At 34.8% G+C, this 18,059-nt stretch overlaps 4 protein-coding genes across 5 annotated transcripts; 3 read left to right on the forward strand and 1 right to left on the reverse strand.

The window, feature by feature from the left end:
* The first annotated feature begins 341 nt into the window (after positions 1-341).
* Positions 342-18,059, forward strand: LOC123882433. 2 transcript variants are annotated; one of them, XM_045931290.1, is made up of 13 exons: positions 342-699; positions 2,438-2,698; positions 2,876-2,935; positions 13,798-14,080; positions 14,165-14,377; positions 14,457-14,705; positions 15,630-16,256; positions 16,336-16,550; positions 16,635-16,799; positions 16,887-16,991; positions 17,358-17,427; positions 17,527-17,622; positions 17,725-18,059. In XM_045931290.1, the coding sequence occupies exons 4-13, from the start codon at positions 13,802-13,804 to the stop codon at positions 17,836-17,838; spliced, it is 2,133 nt and encodes a 710-aa protein (XP_045787246.1). In that variant the 5' UTR covers positions 342-699; positions 2,438-2,698; positions 2,876-2,935; positions 13,798-13,801; the 3' UTR covers positions 17,839-18,059. The 2 variants fall into 2 exon arrangements, with proteins under 2 accessions (XP_045787246.1, XP_045787247.1); XM_045931291.1 differs by lacking the exon at positions 2,438-2,698.
* Positions 3,592-5,163, forward strand: LOC123922854. Its single transcript, XM_045975528.1, has one exon. The coding sequence runs from the start codon at positions 3,592-3,594 to the stop codon at positions 5,161-5,163; it is 1,572 nt and encodes a 523-aa protein (XP_045831484.1).
* Positions 8,028-10,521, reverse strand: LOC123922855. Its single transcript, XM_045975529.1, has 2 exons — positions 8,143-10,521; positions 8,028-8,054 (listed from the first exon to the last, which is right to left on the reverse strand). The coding sequence occupies exons 1-2, from the start codon at positions 10,519-10,521 to the stop codon at positions 8,028-8,030; spliced, it is 2,406 nt and encodes an 801-aa protein (XP_045831485.1).
* LOC123922856 lies at positions 11,928-13,538 on the forward strand. The gene has a single exon (XM_045975530.1). The coding sequence runs from the start codon at positions 11,928-11,930 to the stop codon at positions 13,536-13,538; it is 1,611 nt and encodes a 536-aa protein (XP_045831486.1).

Below are 18,059 nucleotides of genomic sequence, written 5' to 3' on the forward strand. Positions count from 1 at the left end.
GAAAAAACACTTTATAGAAAACTTCTTAGGTCGGTTAGCGTTGCCACCTGACTTAAGAACACGTGCGGTGGCAACTCCGTAAATACGTTAAACTTTTTGAGGTCGGTTCTTTCATCAACCGACGTAATAGATATTAAAAAAATAATATTAAATTCAAATAAAATTCATTAATTTATAAAACCTTCTTGTTAAGTCAGGAGTCGGTGAGCTGACTTAAGAAACCTCTTTTGTTAAGTCAGGTGGCCTTTAACTGACCTAAGAAGTATCTTTATTTTTAATAATAAATTGAATTATAATGTGGCATATGAGAATCGAACTCACCTCCTTAACATAAAAAACAAATCCTCTTTACCAAAAAAAAAAATCCTCTCATTCTTCTCACTGTTCTAGACTCTCAAATCCACCCTCTGTGAACAACGTCTATCAGCGAGCTCCTCCATAAGCGATTAACTTCCTTCCACGACCCCCCTTTATCCGCGACACCAATATCTCACACATTCGAACTCCTTTTCTTCGGCGGAGTCTCCCTGCTCGTTCTCTCGATATCTCTGGCAAACGCAACTACTAAAGGAAACTTCAATTTGCTTTCTTTGTCTCCGGCCAAAACGGCCGGTGAAGGAAGTACCTTATGCATCTTTTTGTCTCCACGCATCTCAATGTCTCATGGAGCCATGCCAACAAGCCTCAGCTTCTTATTTCGTAAGTCTTTTCTTTCAACTTTAGATTGGGATTTTTCTAAATTGTGCCAAAACCCTAACTTGGTCTTTCATCCCAAACCAATTTTCTCCTCTGTTTTTGGCTCAGTTAGAAGTTTAATATTGATGTTAATTTTTCTGATTTTTACTTGCAATTTTGTCATATTTCGCTCAATCTCAACCACAAGATTTAGTCATATTTGAATAGGCACTTTGATGTTTTTTGTGTAAGGTTTCTATTTGTTGATAATTGTTTATACTTTCTGGATTTTGGTTTTAGATTTACTGGTTTTTGGCTAATTACTTGTGAAATATAGTAGTTACTAGTTAGTATGTAGAGAGGATATGGTTTTTAATTAACTGCGAAAGATAATAGTGATATCACTTTCACCCTAATCATATGTCATGTAATCTGTTAGTCCGGGGTTATGATTTTTGCCCTCTAAGTTATGCTTGTCCAAATTATTCACATGAATAGGATTTTTAATATCTAACTATAATATGGATTTTCGCATAATTAGTATAACAATTTTTTTGTGATTCATAGATTTGCTATCAAAGTGAGTTGCCTACGAGGAAAAAGGAATAAAAAATTAAGTTAATGAAGTTCTAGACACAAACGTTAATTCAAAATAAAAAGTAACAAAATTTTCAATAAAATTTAGGAAGCCAGATATGTAACAACTCTCTAATCTCTTGTTGAATCTCAATATGTTTGGAAGATACTTCTTCATTGTCATCTTGTTCTTGTATCTTGTCAAATGAGTCTTCAACTATTTGTTCCATCAGCAGTTCCAATGAGTCTTTTACTCTTTCTTCCTTTTGAATATTAATGGATACCCTTGATGAAACTTCTTCTTCATTGTCATCTAGTTCTTGTATCTTGTCAAATGAGTCTTCAACTATTTGTTCCATCAGCAGTTCCAATGAGTCTTCTACTCTTTCTTCCTTTTGAATATTAATGGATACCCTTGATGAAACTTCTTCTTCATTGTCATCTTGTTCGCGTATCTTGTCAAACGAGTCTTCAACTATTTCTCCCTCTTCACCTCCCATTAGCAGTTCCAACGAGTCTTCAACTCTTTCTTCCTTTTGAACGTTCATGGAGTCTTATATTTTTTTTCTTTTACTTTGCCCTTCGAATTTTTAACAATTACTACTCATCTTATTTATAGACTTCTAACTCTTCATGGAATTATTATTATATGTAAAAAATAACAAACTTTTGTTTTTTAAATATACAACATTAATTATTTTGTGAAAAAAAGATAAAAGATTTTTTTTTTGTCAAGTAGCCTATTAGCTAGAAAATTCACCTTATATGTGAATAAGTGGAGTGTCGGATTCGAACCCGGGCTCCTGCATATATAGTGCGATGTCTCTACCAACTGAGTTAAGCTCACGGAGACAAAAGATAAAAGTTTTATTTTAAAAGAATTTGAAAAGAAAAAAAAAACAAACTTTAGTTTTTTTAAATATATAACATTAATTAGTTTTATTAAAAAGAATAAAGTTTTTTTAAAAGAAAAAAACAAATTGACTAAGAGTATAATTGACAGAAAACACTTAATTGAATTATTTATAGTTTGTTGACAGATGCAAAATCGAAAAAAAAAAAAAAAGAAAGATAAACATAAGGTAACATGAAATAAAACTAACAAAACTTAGTTGAGATATTTAAGCCAAATTAAATTATCTTTTATAAAATAGATAAAAATTAATCATATATTATTACTCAACAGGTTACAGGTTTCACTTTGTTTGCTAACAACACGTTCAGCATATAAGCCTTTCTTCACTTCTCTTCTCTGCAAGACCCTTCAAACTTTTGCTAAACTCTTCACTTCTCTGCTACACCCTTCAAGCGTTCCAGCCTTTCTTTTCCACCACTTCACCTCTCTCGCGTGACCTTCTCTTCTTCTCCGCTGCACAACGATTCTCTCTATCTCTCTCGGTTCCAAATCAGCCTCTTCTCTCGTGGATTTTCCGCCAGCCCATTAAAGGTAATTCTATTTCTCATTGCTATTGTTTATGAACAGTTATAACAATTGGGTAAAACTGAATTGATTTGTTAACGGTTATCCCATACTGAACTAATATATTACTGGCTATTGCATTTCCACCATCTTGACCAGGATAGTTTTAATTAATAATAGTGTTATTTATATCATGATTTGTAGGTGTTGATTTCAAGATCAAAACGCTAACCGTAGGTGGAAAAAGATCATAACTCTCCACAGGTATGTATATGTGAATAATATTTTATTGTTATATTAATTGTTATTACATCATAATTTTATCATGTGTTTTATAAAATTAATTTGTACTTATTGTTGACCTCTAAAGAAATAGATTTAAACATGTTAGAATACATTGGTAAATATATATTTAACAATAGCCACATGACTGATTTAAAGACATTATTAAAACGAGAGGGCATACTTAATGATAATATTAGATGTCCTTGTTCTAATTGCAAAAACGTCCCTGTCAAACACGTCAAAGATGTTAAACTTCATATTCTTAAGAGAGGGTTCAAACCTAATTATTGGTATTGGACTTGTCATGGAGAATGTGATCCGGAGTTGCTTGTAGAAATTAATAAAGACTCGGAAAACCTACTCATCAAAGTACAATTAAATTTGGTCACATTTATTCACCAGGTTTTCCTCTTTGTCATCTTAGGTAACCTTCAATTACTCAACCCTCTTGTGACAGAATCGCATTAACCGCTACCCTTGAAACTCTATCATCCTCACTGTTTCGCATCTTCTAACCACCATCACAAATTAGAGTGGTTTAATTAAACCTCCTCAAGCACGTGCTTCACTTAGAGTGAAGTTGTCTTTGTTCCATCCTTAATCTTTGTGGATGTTTATTTTTTCCAGAAGTAGTTATGGATCGTAGTTGGATGAAAGCTAATCGTTTAGGTGCAGAGTTCGAAAATGGAATGGAAGAGTTTTTTCAATATGCTCGTGAAAAACTTCCTAATAATAATAGGTTTTTTTGTCCTTGTGTTAAATGTTTAAATAGAGCGCCACAACTTTTAATAGATGAAATACGAAATCACCTTGTTTGTGAGGGTATTTGCGAAAGTTATACCAATTGGATATGGCACGGTGAACCGTCAAAAGACATGCAAAGTGCGCCGGAAAGGGAGGTAGTTGATGTAGATATGGACTGTCGGTTAGAGGATATGATTAATGATATTGGACCCGAGTATTTTCAACGTGCTCATATGTACGATAGTTTGCGCGGTGACAATGAAGAGCCGTTGTATCCGGGATGCACTAACTTCACACGGTTATATGCGGTGTTGAGATTATTCAACTTGAAGGCAAGAAATGGATGGACGGATAAAAGTTTTACTGAACTACTAGAGTTGTTGTGTGAAATGCTCCCTGAAGGTAACAAATTGCCAAATCGTAACTATGAGGCAAAGAAGATATTGTGTCCGATGGGTATGGAGTACAAGAAAATACATGCATGCCCTAATGATTGCATATTATACCGAAATGAGTATGAAGAATTGAAGGATTGTCCCACATGCGGGCAATCACGTTTCAAATTGAAGGATGATGATTTGAATAGTGATGAAAACACAAAGCGTCCTCCTGCAAAGGTGTTGTGGTATCTTCCAATAATTCCAAGGTTTAAAAGATTATTTGCTAATGCAAACGATGCCAAGAATATTAGATGGCATGCGATTGAGAGGGAACGTGACGGACAACTTCGTCATCCAGCTGATTCTTTGCAATGGAAGAAAATTGATGATTTGTATCCGGATTTCGGTAATGAGGCAAGAAACCTTAGGCTTGGACTTGCGACAGATGGAATGAACCCATATGGAAACTTAAGCAGTATTCATAGTTCATGGCCTGTTCTATTAATTATCTATAATTTGTCTCCTTTAATTTGTATGAAACGAAAATATATTATGTTATCTATGATGATTTCGGGCCCAAAGCAGCCAGGAAATGATATAGATGTTTATCTAAGTCCTTTGATTGAAGACTTGAGAATGCTCTGGGAGGAAGGTGTTGATGTGCTTGATGGGTATTCCAACGAGAATTTCAAGATGCGTGCAATGTTATTTTGCACTATCAATGATTTTCCTGCATATGGAAATTTGTCCGGTTATAGTGTTAAAGGACATAAGGCATGCCCTATATGTGAAGAGAATACATGCTTCCAACAATTAAAAAATGGAAAGAAGACAGTTTACCTTGGGCATCGAAAATTTCTCAAACCTAATCACCCATATCGCAGGTTAAGAAAGGCGTTTAATGGAGACCAAGAAAATGGAATTGCTCCACAAGCCTTAACTGGAGAGGAAGTTTTTGGACGGGTCCAGGATGTCAATATTCTATTTGGAAAGCACGAACAACAAACGACTGATACAAATATATGGAAGAAAAGGTCGGTGTTATTTAATCTACCTTACTGGTGCAATCTAGATGTTAGATGATGACAATTTTAGCAAGTGAACTAAATTCGTCGTTAAGTAATAAAATTTATAAGATTCGTATCCACAGGGATTGTTCTTATTTCAACGAAACAATTCAATGAATTTAAGATTAATAAGTAAATTGCAAAGGGGGGTTTTCAGATTGATTTGTAGTAACAATGACAATAATTAAAATTGCAAGAAAGTTGAAACGTAAACTTTTATGAGAGAAAGACGATTAGAAATTATTTTGAATCCTCTCTTTGTCCCTATCTGGTACTCTAGGTTCTAGCCCTCAACAATAAAATTCTTATAATTACGATAATTTAACAAAATAGACCGAGTCCAATTCCTTGGCTCATCGATCCCGTTTATCTAATATAGCACCCTAATTCCTTAGGTGAGACTAATATTATAAAAAGCATGAATGAACGTTAAATTCTTAATCATACCAACTAATTCTTTATTCCTAAAGCAATTACGATTGGCAAACAATTAATCTAGTTCCAGTATAAACCCTAGGGTCAATAGTGATTTATAACTTAAAATCAATTCGAAAGTGATCAATTAACGAAAAGCAATAAACACAAGATTAACTGAATAATTATAAGTTTTCATTGAATAAACTAGAACACGTAGTTACATGGCTCAGATAGTTACAAAGAGAATCATCTATAATTCCTAATCTAATGAGATTAGTTACTCATAATAATAATTGACATAATAAAAGAGTTAGGAAAATTATACATGAATAACCGATGAAGATCGCGACGGCGAAACCCTTGAATTTTATTCTCTTCACTGCCGCTGCCGCACGTATTTTCTCTCAGGAAGTTATAATCCTAATCAATAGCTGCTGCCTTTATATATGCATAAGAAAAGCCAAATCCCCTCCCTCACGTGACACATCGCATCCCACTAACTTGATTTAACTGACACGTCATTAAAATATTGGATTGTATCACTTTGCTTATGCTTTGATGACGTCACGTGCCAGTCCAATTGTAGAATCGCGCCATGAAGAAATAAGTGCCGCGACGCGAGAAAAACAGAAGATGCTTCATCAAAACTTCATTATTTTTTTAAGTATTTTTGTTCATTTTGGTCTTCTCTCTTCAAACTCTTGGATATGTCAATTTCTTCATAAATTCTTCTCTTTGACCATGCAATATTCCTAAAAACTAACTAAAATGTTGTAGAATTATAATTAAAATTAACAAATGACTAGATGTCATCACAACCCCAAACTTGAACTGTTACTTGTCCTCAAGTGACATGTCTGTCAAAACAAAATTGTCAGGGAATTAACAAATTAATTTGAATGATAAAAATCTCATAAACCTTTTTCTCTTCATCCGGCAATAGAACCACCGGTGTTAACTTCCGTGATCCTGCTCAATCAACACTTTGGCTTCCAAGACTTGAATCAAATTTGGTCCAATGACCGTTCCACACAATGTTCAAAGTTCAACCTTATCTCTCACTCACCAATTCACTCAATTTGACAGGGTATTCACTCCATCAACATGCAAATGCTATTTTACCATAAGCTTGAAAAAAATTCTAAATGTCAATCAAAGTAAATACATCGCACACATTTTTGAGGTCTTGAGGGTTATAACTTGGCTTGGGTAAATGGTGGGATAATTTTAGGAAAAGTAGGCTAAATTGGAGTTAGGTATCCACTACTATTCCTTGTTGAAGCATTACCATTACCAGGGCTCAATTCATTGTTAATAAGGTACCTAGAGAACTTATCTTTCAATTTTTTTTTCTCTTTTTTTTTTTAAGATGCCACTATTTTTCATGATTAATGGCTCTTTATTTTTTTGAAGAAAACTCAATTATTTTTGTGAGTCTCTTGTTATTATTATCATTATTTTTTAAGTTCTCTAGTACCCCTACCCCAAACTTAAGATGTTGCTAATTCCAAAAGCAACCCCAAACTTAAAATAATGCCATGACAAGAAAATTTAAAGCTTCTACCAAACTCCAAGGAGGGCAAACAGATAAAAATTTCAGGTCTAAAAGGCTTATAATTTGGTATGTCACCGAAAGAAACGAGAATTTTTTTTTTTTTTTAGGCTCAATTTGGTTTAGCAACGGATAAATAATAAACAGGGTAGCTTGAAAAGGCTCGGAGTACCAAACAAATGTGCCTCTATGTGTGTAAATGCAAAACCAATCAACAGTAGAGAATAGTCGCAAGTTCTAGAAAATATACAAAGCATGGATACACTCATAAGATGTGAAAGAAAAGGGTATACCATGGAATTTATTTGGCTCAATATGCTCACCAGCTGAGGTATCTGAAAGTTAAACTTGTACACCGTGCAAAACTCCATCTTTCCAATTCATCTCTTTGTCTCTTTAACCATCGCACTTTCATGAGCAGTCACACGTCTGTTATTCTTTTATGTGCAAGTCTAAGAGATTTTCATCATGCAAATTCAGGTATTAACACACTAACAATTCTGAAAAGACATAAAAACATTAAACTTGATAATAAACAAGACAACATAAAGATGAAACACAAGGGATTGTTAGCAAATGACATCATTGATAGTCTCTCTTTTTTGTTTTTTTTTTTTGTTATATTTTTTTTTTGACTAAAAATAAAGACTGAAATAAAACATACCGGATGGGTTGCCTCCCATCAAGCGCGTGTTTAACGTCCCGAGCTTGACGATCTACCCACCAATGTTAGGGTGGATACTTGATAGTTATTTCAACCTTCTCCTTCTTGGGGCATATATCATCCTTTTTAGAAACAAAGACCATATTTTCAAGTGTCAGCTTCCTAAACCTCTCCCACTTGTTCCTCCATTTTTTTCTTTTCTTTTTCAGAGGTGATTTTGGAGTTTCCATAGGAGCTTTCATATGTTTCATGCTTCCTCCCTTCTTTTTGTTTTCTTCAGCAAGAACATTAACTTGCTCGATTGATCTAATTGGTGGCTCATCTTGAGCAATTTCCTCCTCTAACTCTTCAACTACACCAACCTGGTAACATTGAGGGTTTTCATTCTGATGACGCATAGACTCAAATACATTAAAAGTCACTTGTTCATTTTGAAACCTCAACATTAGCTCACCTAACTCCACATCTATCAACGCTCTACCGGTAGCCAAGAATGGTCTTCCCAACAATAAGGGGACTTCTGAGTCTTCATTCATATCAAGTATAACAAAATCGGCTGGAAAAAATAAATCATTAACTTTTACCAACACGTCTTCAAGAACTCCATAGGGATACGTGATGGAGCGATCAGCCAATGTCAAAGTCATTTTTGTTGGCTTAGGTTCCCCACAATCAAGCTTCCTTACCATGGATAGCGGCATCAAATTAATACTAGCGCCTAAATCACAAAGAGCTCTTTCAACTTTTACCTTACCAATTGAACACGGAATAGTGAAACTCCCAGGGTCTTTCAACTTCGGGGGAAGCTTCCTTTGCAAAATTGCACTACACTCCTCAGACAAGGTAACATTCTCGTCATCCCTAAGTTTCCTCTTACCTGACAAGAGATCTTTCATAAACTTGGCATATATCGGCATCTGCTCCAAAGCTTCACTGAAGGGAACATTAATTTGCAAATTTTTGAACACCTCTACGAACCTTTTGAATTGCCCTTCTTCCTTTTCTTTCTTTTTCTTAAGGCGAGGATATGGAAGCTTCACATAAGAAGGAATTACCTGCTCTTTCCCATGTTCCTTGAGAAGTTGGGCTTTGGTTTTTCTGAGCATCGAATCTGCATCAATTAATTTTTCTATCTTTTCGACTTCTCCCTCAGTGTTTCCCTTATTCTCATTCTCATTTTTTTCTTCCTCTAGTCTCTCATTTTTTTCGACTCCACCCTCTTTTTCTACTTCTCCATCATTTACAATCAACCACTCATTTTCTACTTCTCCCTCAGTTTCACTCTTTTTCTCTACTTCAGACTCTTTTATTTTCTCACTCTTTTTACTTACTACCGATGGTACAACTCTACTTCTCAACCCAATGGCATTACAACTCTCATTCCTTGGATTATCCAACGTGTTTCCAGCAAAACCCCCATTAGACTGAGCAACCACCTGTTTTGATATTTGCCCAATTTGTATTTCAAGATTTCGGATGGAAGCTTCATGATTTCTGTTGGATGTTTCTTGACTGGCTCTCATGGCTTCGAAGTTACTCTGAGTCATCTGCATGAACTTATTAATTGTTTCTTCCAAGGGAGATGATTTTCTAGATGGTGGATTTTGAGAGTTCCCTTGAGAAGAATTACCTTGATTACCCCACTGCAGATCAGGGTGATCTTTCCAACCTGGGTTATATGTGTTGGAATAAGGGTTATTTTTCTGATATCCTCCGGCATAATTAACTTCTCCAGCTTCAGGTGAACACATTCCATTAGCGTGTGGCCCGTGGCAAAAATCACATTTGACTTCTTGAGCCTGACTAGCATTCACCTCTGCTAAAGACTTTGCAGCTAACTTTTTGTTTAATATCTCGATCTGGGCTAGTAGAGCTGTGTTTGTGTCAACTGCGATCACACCTCTCTTCCTGTCACTTTTGGAACGATACTCATTCATGCACATGTTCTCCACCAATTGTCTGACTTCATCCTCATTTTTATTTCTAATTGTACCTCCAGCTGAGGCATCTATAAGCATTCTGGATTGCATTCTCAGACCTCTGATAAATATCTGCATTTGTTCCATGTTGTCCAAAGAGTGATTCGGACATTTCCTCAATAACAATTTGAAATGCTCGTAGGCTTCATATAGAGACTCTGACTCGCCCTGTTCAAAATCAGTAATATCAGCCCTTCTTGCCAGAAACATATCATTAGTAAAATAACGCTCCAAAAATTTATCTTCGAGCTCTTTCCAAGTGTTTATGGTACCACTCGGAATACACTGCAACCAGTCTTTTGCTCTTCCCATCAAAGTAAACCCAAACAACCTGAGTTTAATTTGACTATCAGTGTAACCTTCAGGACGACACATAGTACATGTCTCATAAAAGCGTTCCAGATGCTCCCATGGATCTCTGGTTGCACTTCCATCAAATTGTTTATCCCTTAGCCCGGTGAGAACTATATTCTTGATGTCAAATGTCACAGGATTCGCCGGTTGGAACCCCATAGAAATTTGTCCTGCATCTGTTCTGCGACAATAGTCTCCCATGGTACGCCTAGGCGGCGGTAGTGGGTCTTCGGCCATCGTGCCTTCTTCTTCAAACTGAGAACCTGTGTCTGATGGAATTCCTTTTGATACTTCAGCCAGCTCTTGCTCAGCTAACCGTGCTAACCGTACTGCTTTCCTGTTCGCCTTTGCAGTCTTCTCGATTTCAGAATCAAAAAGAAGCTCTGTTGCAACTTTTTTACCTCGCATAAACAACAAGAAAATACCTCAATAGCACTGTTCAATATGAATAAATAAAGTATGATTTTTTTAAATTTTTTATTTTTTTTTTAAAACTAAAAATAAGTAAATCCTAAATAAAACGAAATTGCCTTGTTGAAATTAATCAACAATCCCCGGCAACGGCGCCAAAAACTTGATGACAATTTTAGCAAGTGAACTAAATTCGTCGTTAAGTAATAAAATTTATAAGATTCGTATCCACAGGGATTGTTCTTATTTCAACGAAACAATTCAATGAATTTAAGATTAATAAGTAAATTGCAAAGGGGGGTTTTCAGATTGATTTGTAGTAACAATGACAATAATTAAAATTGCAAGAAAGTTGAAACGTAAACTTTTATGAGAGAAAGACGATTAGAAATTATTTTGAATCCTCTCTTTGTCCCTATCTGGTACTCTAGGTTCTAGCCCTCAACAATAAAATTCTTATAATTACGATAATTTAACAAAATAGACCGAGTCCAATTCCTTGGCTCATCGATCCCGTTTATCTAATATAGCACCCTAATTCCTTAGGTGAGACTAATATTATAAAAAGCATGAATGAACGTTAAATTCTTAATCATACCAACTAATTCTTTATTCCTAAAGCAATTACGATTGGCAAACAATTAATCTAGTTCCAGTATAAACCCTAGGGTCAATAGTGATTTATAACTTAAAATCAATTCGAAAGTGATCAATTAACGAAAAGCAATAAACACAAGATTAACTGAATAATTATAAGTTTTCATTGAATAAACTAGAACACGTAGTTACATGGCTCAGATAGTTACAAAGAGAATCATCTATAATTCCTAATCTAATGAGATTAGTTACTCATAATAATAATTGACATAATAAAAGAGTTAGGAAAATTATACATGAATAACCGATGAAGATCGCGACGGCGAAACCCTTGAATTTTATTCTCTTCACTGCCGCTGCCGCACGTATTTTCTCTCAGGAAGTTATAATCCTAATCAATAGCTGCTGCCTTTATATATGCATAAGAAAAGCCAAATCCCCTCCCTCACGTGACACATCGCATCCCACTAACTTGATTTAACTGACACGTCATTAAAATATTGGATTGTATCACTTTGCTTATGCTTTGATGACGTCACGTGCCAGTCCAATTGTAGAATCGCGCCATGAAGAAATAAGTGCCGCGACGCGAGAAAAACAGAAGATGCTTCATCAAAACTTCATTATTTTTTTAAGTATTTTTGTTCATTTTGGTCTTCTCTCTTCAAACTCTTGGATATGTCAATTTCTTCATAAATTCTTCTCTTTGACCATGCAATATTCCTAAAAACTAACTAAAATGTTGTAGAATTATAATTAAAATTAACAAATGACTAGATGTCATCATTAGACACTGTATCGATGTAATGCATGTGGAGAAAAATGTGTGTGATAGTGTAATCGGAACACTACTCAACATTCCGGGCAAAACAAAGGATAATGCAAATTCTCGTTTAGATATGGTTGAGATGGGTATACGACAACAATTAGCTCCAAAGTCATCTGGTAAGCGAACATATTTGCCTCCGGCTTGTCATACTTTGTCAAGAAATGAGAAGAAAAGCTTTTGTGAGTGTCTACGTAGCATAAAAGTGCCTCATGGTTACTCTTCAAATGTCAAGAGTCTTGTCTCATCGAAAGATTTGAAATTGGTTGGCCTAAAGTCTCATGATTGTCACGTATTGATGCAACAACTACTACCAGTTGCTATTCGTGGCATATTGCCTAAAAAGGTTAGAGTTGTCTTAACTAGGCTTTGCTTATTCTTCAATGCTATTTGTAGCAAAGTCATTGATCCTAAAAAATTAGATGAGTTGGAAAATGAAGCTGCTGTTATCTTGTGCCAACTGGAGATGTATTTTCCTCCTTCTTTTTTCGATATCATGGTTCACCTAATTGTTCATCTAGTGAGGGAGATTAGATTGTGTGGTCCTGTTTATTTGAGGTGGATGTATCCAATTGAGCGATACATGAAGATCTTAAAAGGGTATGTGAAGAATCAACATCGTCCTGAAGCATCTATTGTTGAGAGATACATCGCAGAAGAAGCTATTGAGTTTTGTTCTAACTACATGTCTGAAGCGGATGCTATAGGAATTCCTATGTCTCGTCATGGTGGAAGATTTGGAGGTATTCGGGGTTTAAAACTTAAACGCATGGGTCGAGAGGAGGTACTTCGAGCACAATTGTATATATTGAATAATACTGATGAAGTTCAACCTTACATTTCTGCTCACAAAAAGATTGTCAAAGAAACATTTCCTCGAATGAACGAAAAATGGGTTTTGAATGAGCATAACAAGACTTTCTTAAAGTGGTTTAAAGAAACCATTTTAGCTGACAATACATGTTCTGAAACATTAAAACGTCTAGCAAGGGGGGCTAAATTTGATGTCATAACTTGGACTGGCTATGATATCAATAATTTTACATTCTATACAAAGACTCAGGATGACACCAGTACCGTGCAAAACAGTGGGGTTATGGTTGTAGCTGAGTCCATGCACTTCTCTAGTTCAAAAGATAAAAATCCTGTTATGGCATCAATACCTTACTATGGGATCATAGAAGAGATTTGGGATATTGATTTCATTACATTTAGGGTTCCTCTGTTTAAATGTAAATGGGTTGATACAAAAAATGGTGTTAAAATTGATGAATTTGGTTTTACGTTGGTGAACCTTGAAAATATAGCTTATACGGATGAACCTTTTATTATGGCATCTCAAGCAAAACAAGTGTTTTATGTTAGAGACCCTTCTAGTTCTAACAAAAAGTGGTCAGTGGTTCTCAAAGGTAAATGCAACCACAGACCTAATGACAGTGAGCATGCAACGCTAGATATTTATGAGACTCCTTCTTTCTCACAACGGGTGCCAACTTTAGTTGAAGATACGATTGGTGACGAGGTGTATGCCACTCGTGAGGATCATGAAGAAGGGATATGGGAAAATACTCAAACTGTAACAGGAAATTAATATTAGGATATTAGTTTATTTTAAATATTAGTTTATTTTATGTCATTTTATTCTATTAGCATTGACCATTGTATTTAAAGGCATGGTGCCTCATTTTGACAATCAATCAAACATTTTGATCTAAATATGCAATTTTTAAGTAAATTTTTTTATTGTCTCATGTACAATAGTTTTGATCATATAATCCCCCTTATATTTCATATTATTGAGCTTGAATTGTTATTGACCATTATTATATATTTTTTTTCTCTCTAAACAGACACATGGCTGATGCATCAACTCCTTCTCAAAGTGGGTTGAATACTCAATCAACCAAAAAAAATGTAAGAGGTTGCACCCGGATGAAAAAGTTGGAACTTTTGTCAGCACGGGGTGAGAGAAAATCGATTGATTTCAATTCAGATGGACGTCCTATAGGGAAAAATGCACATGATTTCAAGTATCATGTGGCTTCCCTTGCTCGAGAGAAAATCAGTATTCTGATTGATGAGTGGGATAAGGTTGGTAGCGAAGACAGAAATGAAATTTGGACAGGACTTAAGGTAATTTTAATTGTGTTTATCACAATTGTACATAACTTCAGTATTTTGATATGTACTAAATCTTCTATTTGTTGTGTGACATAGCAAGTATGGGATATTCCTAAAAATGCTGCTGCTGATAAGAAAACGATGATATATGCGGGTGAGCGTTGGAAGGCCTTTAAAAACAGCTTAACCAGTAGATATATAGACGAGAAAGGAAATAAGTTTGGCAAATCTGCTGCTGATGATTACTCTTATATTGGTAAAGAAACGTGGAACGATTTTGTTAAGTCGCGAGAGGACCCTGCCTTTCTGGTTAGTTGGCTTTATTATTTAGTTCATCAATCAACAAATTATTTAGTACTACGTAATGAATTATTGTGCTATATAATAGGAGAAAAGAAAGAAGGGGCAGGTGGCTCAGTCTTATAATAAATATCCCCATAGATTGTCTCAAGGCGGATATGCTTTGCTCGAGAAAGACATGATGGCAGATAAGTTAAAAAAAAGAAAAGAAGCAGCTGGAGGGGCAGAGGTTCCACCTCCATCTCCACCACAACGTCATGAAAAGTGGAAGCAAGCCCGACTAAAACCATCAGGAGAGTATACATCAGAAGCCACGCGTCTTATTGCAGAAAATATTGTAAGTAGTTATACAATTGTGTTTCTTGCGCTTCTGCCTTTTTCCCAATTTTTTAATCTGCCTCGATATGTGTGTATAGACTCAATTTGTCTACTATGTCAAATATGTGTTTGGAAAAACTGTGTTGAAATAACATAGCTCATGGTTATATTTATTCTTATCTTATCTCTTATGTCTATCTATTCTTGTTGAGTTGGTAATATTTGATGAGTTTATGCATGTCTTTTTATGTTTATGAATTATGATTGTGCGCTGAGTTGATGAAGTCTTTGATGCATATGTTTATTGAGTTTATGCATGTGATTTTAGCAATATATAATTGGCCATATCAATGCTTTTAGCAAAATAAAGAGTATAATTGGTCAATATAGAATGAATTGAATAGTATGTTGCAGAGCAAAATGGCCAAAAGTGGTTTGCAATTTCAACATCGTGTCTAATCTTCTCTTTTAAGTAATGGAAGGAAGGCCAATTTGAGCAACTAGTCCCCACCTTCCATTTGCATCATGATGTACAACATGTTGCATTATTAGAGGTAATACAATCTGATGCAGGTCTTGATGAAATTTTAAGTGTGCCCATTAAAACAATGTTTGTTTTCCCTCTTTGTAACCAAAAAAAAAATGTTTGTTTCATCCGATGTATAAGTGCAACATGCCATGTATAAGTATCCCTATGAATGAGTTAAAGCTTCTACAACTTTGTTGAGGTAATTATTCTGCCTTTGATAATAGTAAATGTATCATGGTATATGCAATTTTCTGGGGCTAAATGTCTCATGTGGGTTTTTGCTGGTTTTCCTTTAGTTTAAATAATGTAAAAACATTGTTTTATTGGTCTGTTGCAAACATATGTTGATCTATTTTGCGAGTATATTGATCAGTTTTTTACTAATTATTGATTTTGAACTGATGATATTTGTAGGATGCTCTGGTGTCAGAAGGGACCTTTGTCCCACAAGGACGACACGATATTTTGACAGAAGCCACAGGGCGAGGTGAGCACCCTGGTCGGGTTCGGGGTGTTGGTGGGGGTGTGGGGATTCGAGAATACTTTAGATCTCATTCTTGTAAATATTCCGGTACCCCTCCTGTTATGAATAAAGAACAAATAGAGGCCATAAAGGCTGAGCTTACTAAGGATATTACAGCGCAAGTGATGCGGGATATATCTTCGTTGCCAGCTTTCTCTAAAAAATACACAAATAACCCAGTTTGTTCTCCAAATACCACTCTACAATATGAGAGCACAAAGGCTAGTTGTTTAGAGTTGCCGCATATGTCAGATGATGATCCGGAGGATATTCCTGAAGAGTGTGAATTGTATATTGAAGGAAGCAATCATGTAGTGGCATATGCTAATGTGTATAGGTTGGGGCCCAATATACATAATCAAGTGTTAAATAATGATATGGTGAGAGTGGCTGTTACCAAAGTGATATATGCAAATGCTAAATTACCTGTGCCGACTGATGAGGTTACAACTGTTGGTGACGCCCCCAATACTTTCATTCAATGGCCCAAAAGACTTTTGCAACTTATTTCTAACAAGGTATTCATTACAATTATTATTATCTTTTTACACAATTGAGATCTTTTAAATATGTTGTCTAATATTTTATCATATTTAGCATGTTCGATCTAAGAAATATGATGCTCCACCGAAAAAGTCGGAACCTATCTGTCAAAAATTAGGGGTAAAGGCAATGTATATAGATCAAAATTTGAAGTTTAATGTTGAATTCGGTGGGACAAATGCCTTTATTGAGCTCCCAAGGGAAGATATTGTAGACTTGTGTATGGGTACAAAAGAATTAGGGATCAGTATTTTACAAGTGTGGCTTATGTAAGTATATTTTATTTTTAAATTTATTAATTTATGATTAACTTAATTTCATTTATAATGTAAATAACTTTTAATATGTTGTAGATATCTTCATCGTCGTTGTATGGAATTGGGCAACAATAACGTTTATGGATTTATTGATCCGCAATTCACTCATAGTCAAAATGAGCGTGGTAGTGTTCAGTCCTACATACAAAAGAAGATGTGTGATGATAAAAAAGAATGTTACATTGCTCCTTATTTAAACAAGTAAGAATTTTTTTTTCTTGATAAAGTCAATCACTTATAATTGATATAAATTAATTTAACACATTAAATTGTATGTTGCCCTTGTAGTCATCATTGGCAATTGCTCATTATTAATCCTACGAAGCTTGAAGTAGTCTTTCTATGTTCATTGGGAAAGAAGCCGGATAAAAAAATCTGTGACATAGTTGAAACGTAAGTATTCAAATTATATACCGTACATAAACTATGTGATATGTTTTATTATACAAATCTAACGAATATTTCTTAATGCTACAAATCTATGAGTGAGGAAGCCTGCATTTGTTTTTCTTCTGTTAGTTTATTGTATTTCCTCTTGTTGCCTAGGCAATTTGATTTATTTTGGTTTAGGGATTGTCATTGTTTGTAGATGTTTTTAGTCCATGGATGTAGGCTTTGTGTCTGTTAGTTTAGGATTTGTTATTTTTGCCATGTACTGTGTTTGCAGTTCTGGTTTTGTACCTTTTAGTCCATGAGCATTACTTGTGCATTTGGATATCTATTAATAATATATTTTGCTGACTCTAAAATTTTTTGTAGAGCTTTGGGAGCTTATAATAAGTTACAACGTGCGAGAAAGCAAAAGAAAGTAGAATGGTTCTTTCCCACCGTAAGTTGTTAACTTTCTATTTAAATGAAAATATATAACAGTTTTTGAATAATAATTACTGACTAGTCGACATTCACATTTGATCATATTATATTTTAGAGTCAAAAGCAACAAGCTAGTTATGAGTGTGGCTATTACATCATGATTCACATGTTGAACATTATATCTGCTACTATTGTTTGTTCATGGACACAGGTAAGTAATAGAGTTATTTTAACAAGTTGTATCAATTAATTAGGACTATATTTTTTATGTTGATATAATAATTTAATGTTATGTCAACTTTTATTTATTCAGATATTTCGGGATTCAAAGCCATTTCAAAAAGATGAAGTTAAAAATGTTCAAGAACGCTGTGGAAACATGATATTGGAACATATTGAAGTAAGTGCAGACAATGATATGAATTAGGGTGCAATTCTGTGTTGGATGTTGGCTATAGTCATTAAGGTTCCTACTTTTGATTGTATTTTGATAAGTACGTTGTTGTTTCACCCAAGTAGTTACTCTTGTTTATGCTTTTTTTATAAGACTAGTGTTATATCTGTTGAGTTTGCATTTTAGTGCAAAGCGCAATGTACCTATTTTGATTACAATGATGTTTTAATTTTATATGACAATATTTTCTTCTA

Source organism: Trifolium pratense, linkage group LG4 (assembly GCF_020283565.1).
Source record: "Trifolium pratense cultivar HEN17-A07 linkage group LG4, ARS_RC_1.1, whole genome shotgun sequence".
Classification (NCBI taxonomy): Eukaryota; Viridiplantae; Streptophyta; class Magnoliopsida; order Fabales; family Fabaceae; genus Trifolium; species Trifolium pratense.

Coding starts and splice junctions, on each gene's coding strand:
- LOC123882433 (XM_045931290.1), top strand. CDS start 13,802: ATGGCTGATGCATCAACTCCTTCTCAAAGTGGGTTGAATACTCAATCA. Junction 16,800..16,886: donor ATTGCTCCTTATTTAAACAA/GTAAGAATTTTT, acceptor TTGCCCTTGTAG/TCATCATTGGCAATTGCTCA. Junction 16,992..17,357: donor ATCTGTGACATAGTTGAAAC/GTAAGTATTCAA, acceptor AATTTTTTGTAG/AGCTTTGGGAGCTTATAATA.
- LOC123922856 (XM_045975530.1), top strand. CDS start 11,928: ATGCATGTGGAGAAAAATGTGTGTGATAGTGTAATCGGAACACTACTC.
- LOC123922855 (XM_045975529.1), bottom strand. CDS start 10,521: ATGCGAGGTAAAAAAGTTGCAACAGAGCTTCTTTTTGATTCTGAAATC. Junction 8,055..8,142: donor AAAACCCTCAATGTTACCAG/GTTGGTGTAGTT, acceptor TTCTTGCTGAAG/AAAACAAAAAGAAGGGAGGA.
- LOC123922854 (XM_045975528.1), top strand. CDS start 3,592: ATGGATCGTAGTTGGATGAAAGCTAATCGTTTAGGTGCAGAGTTCGAA.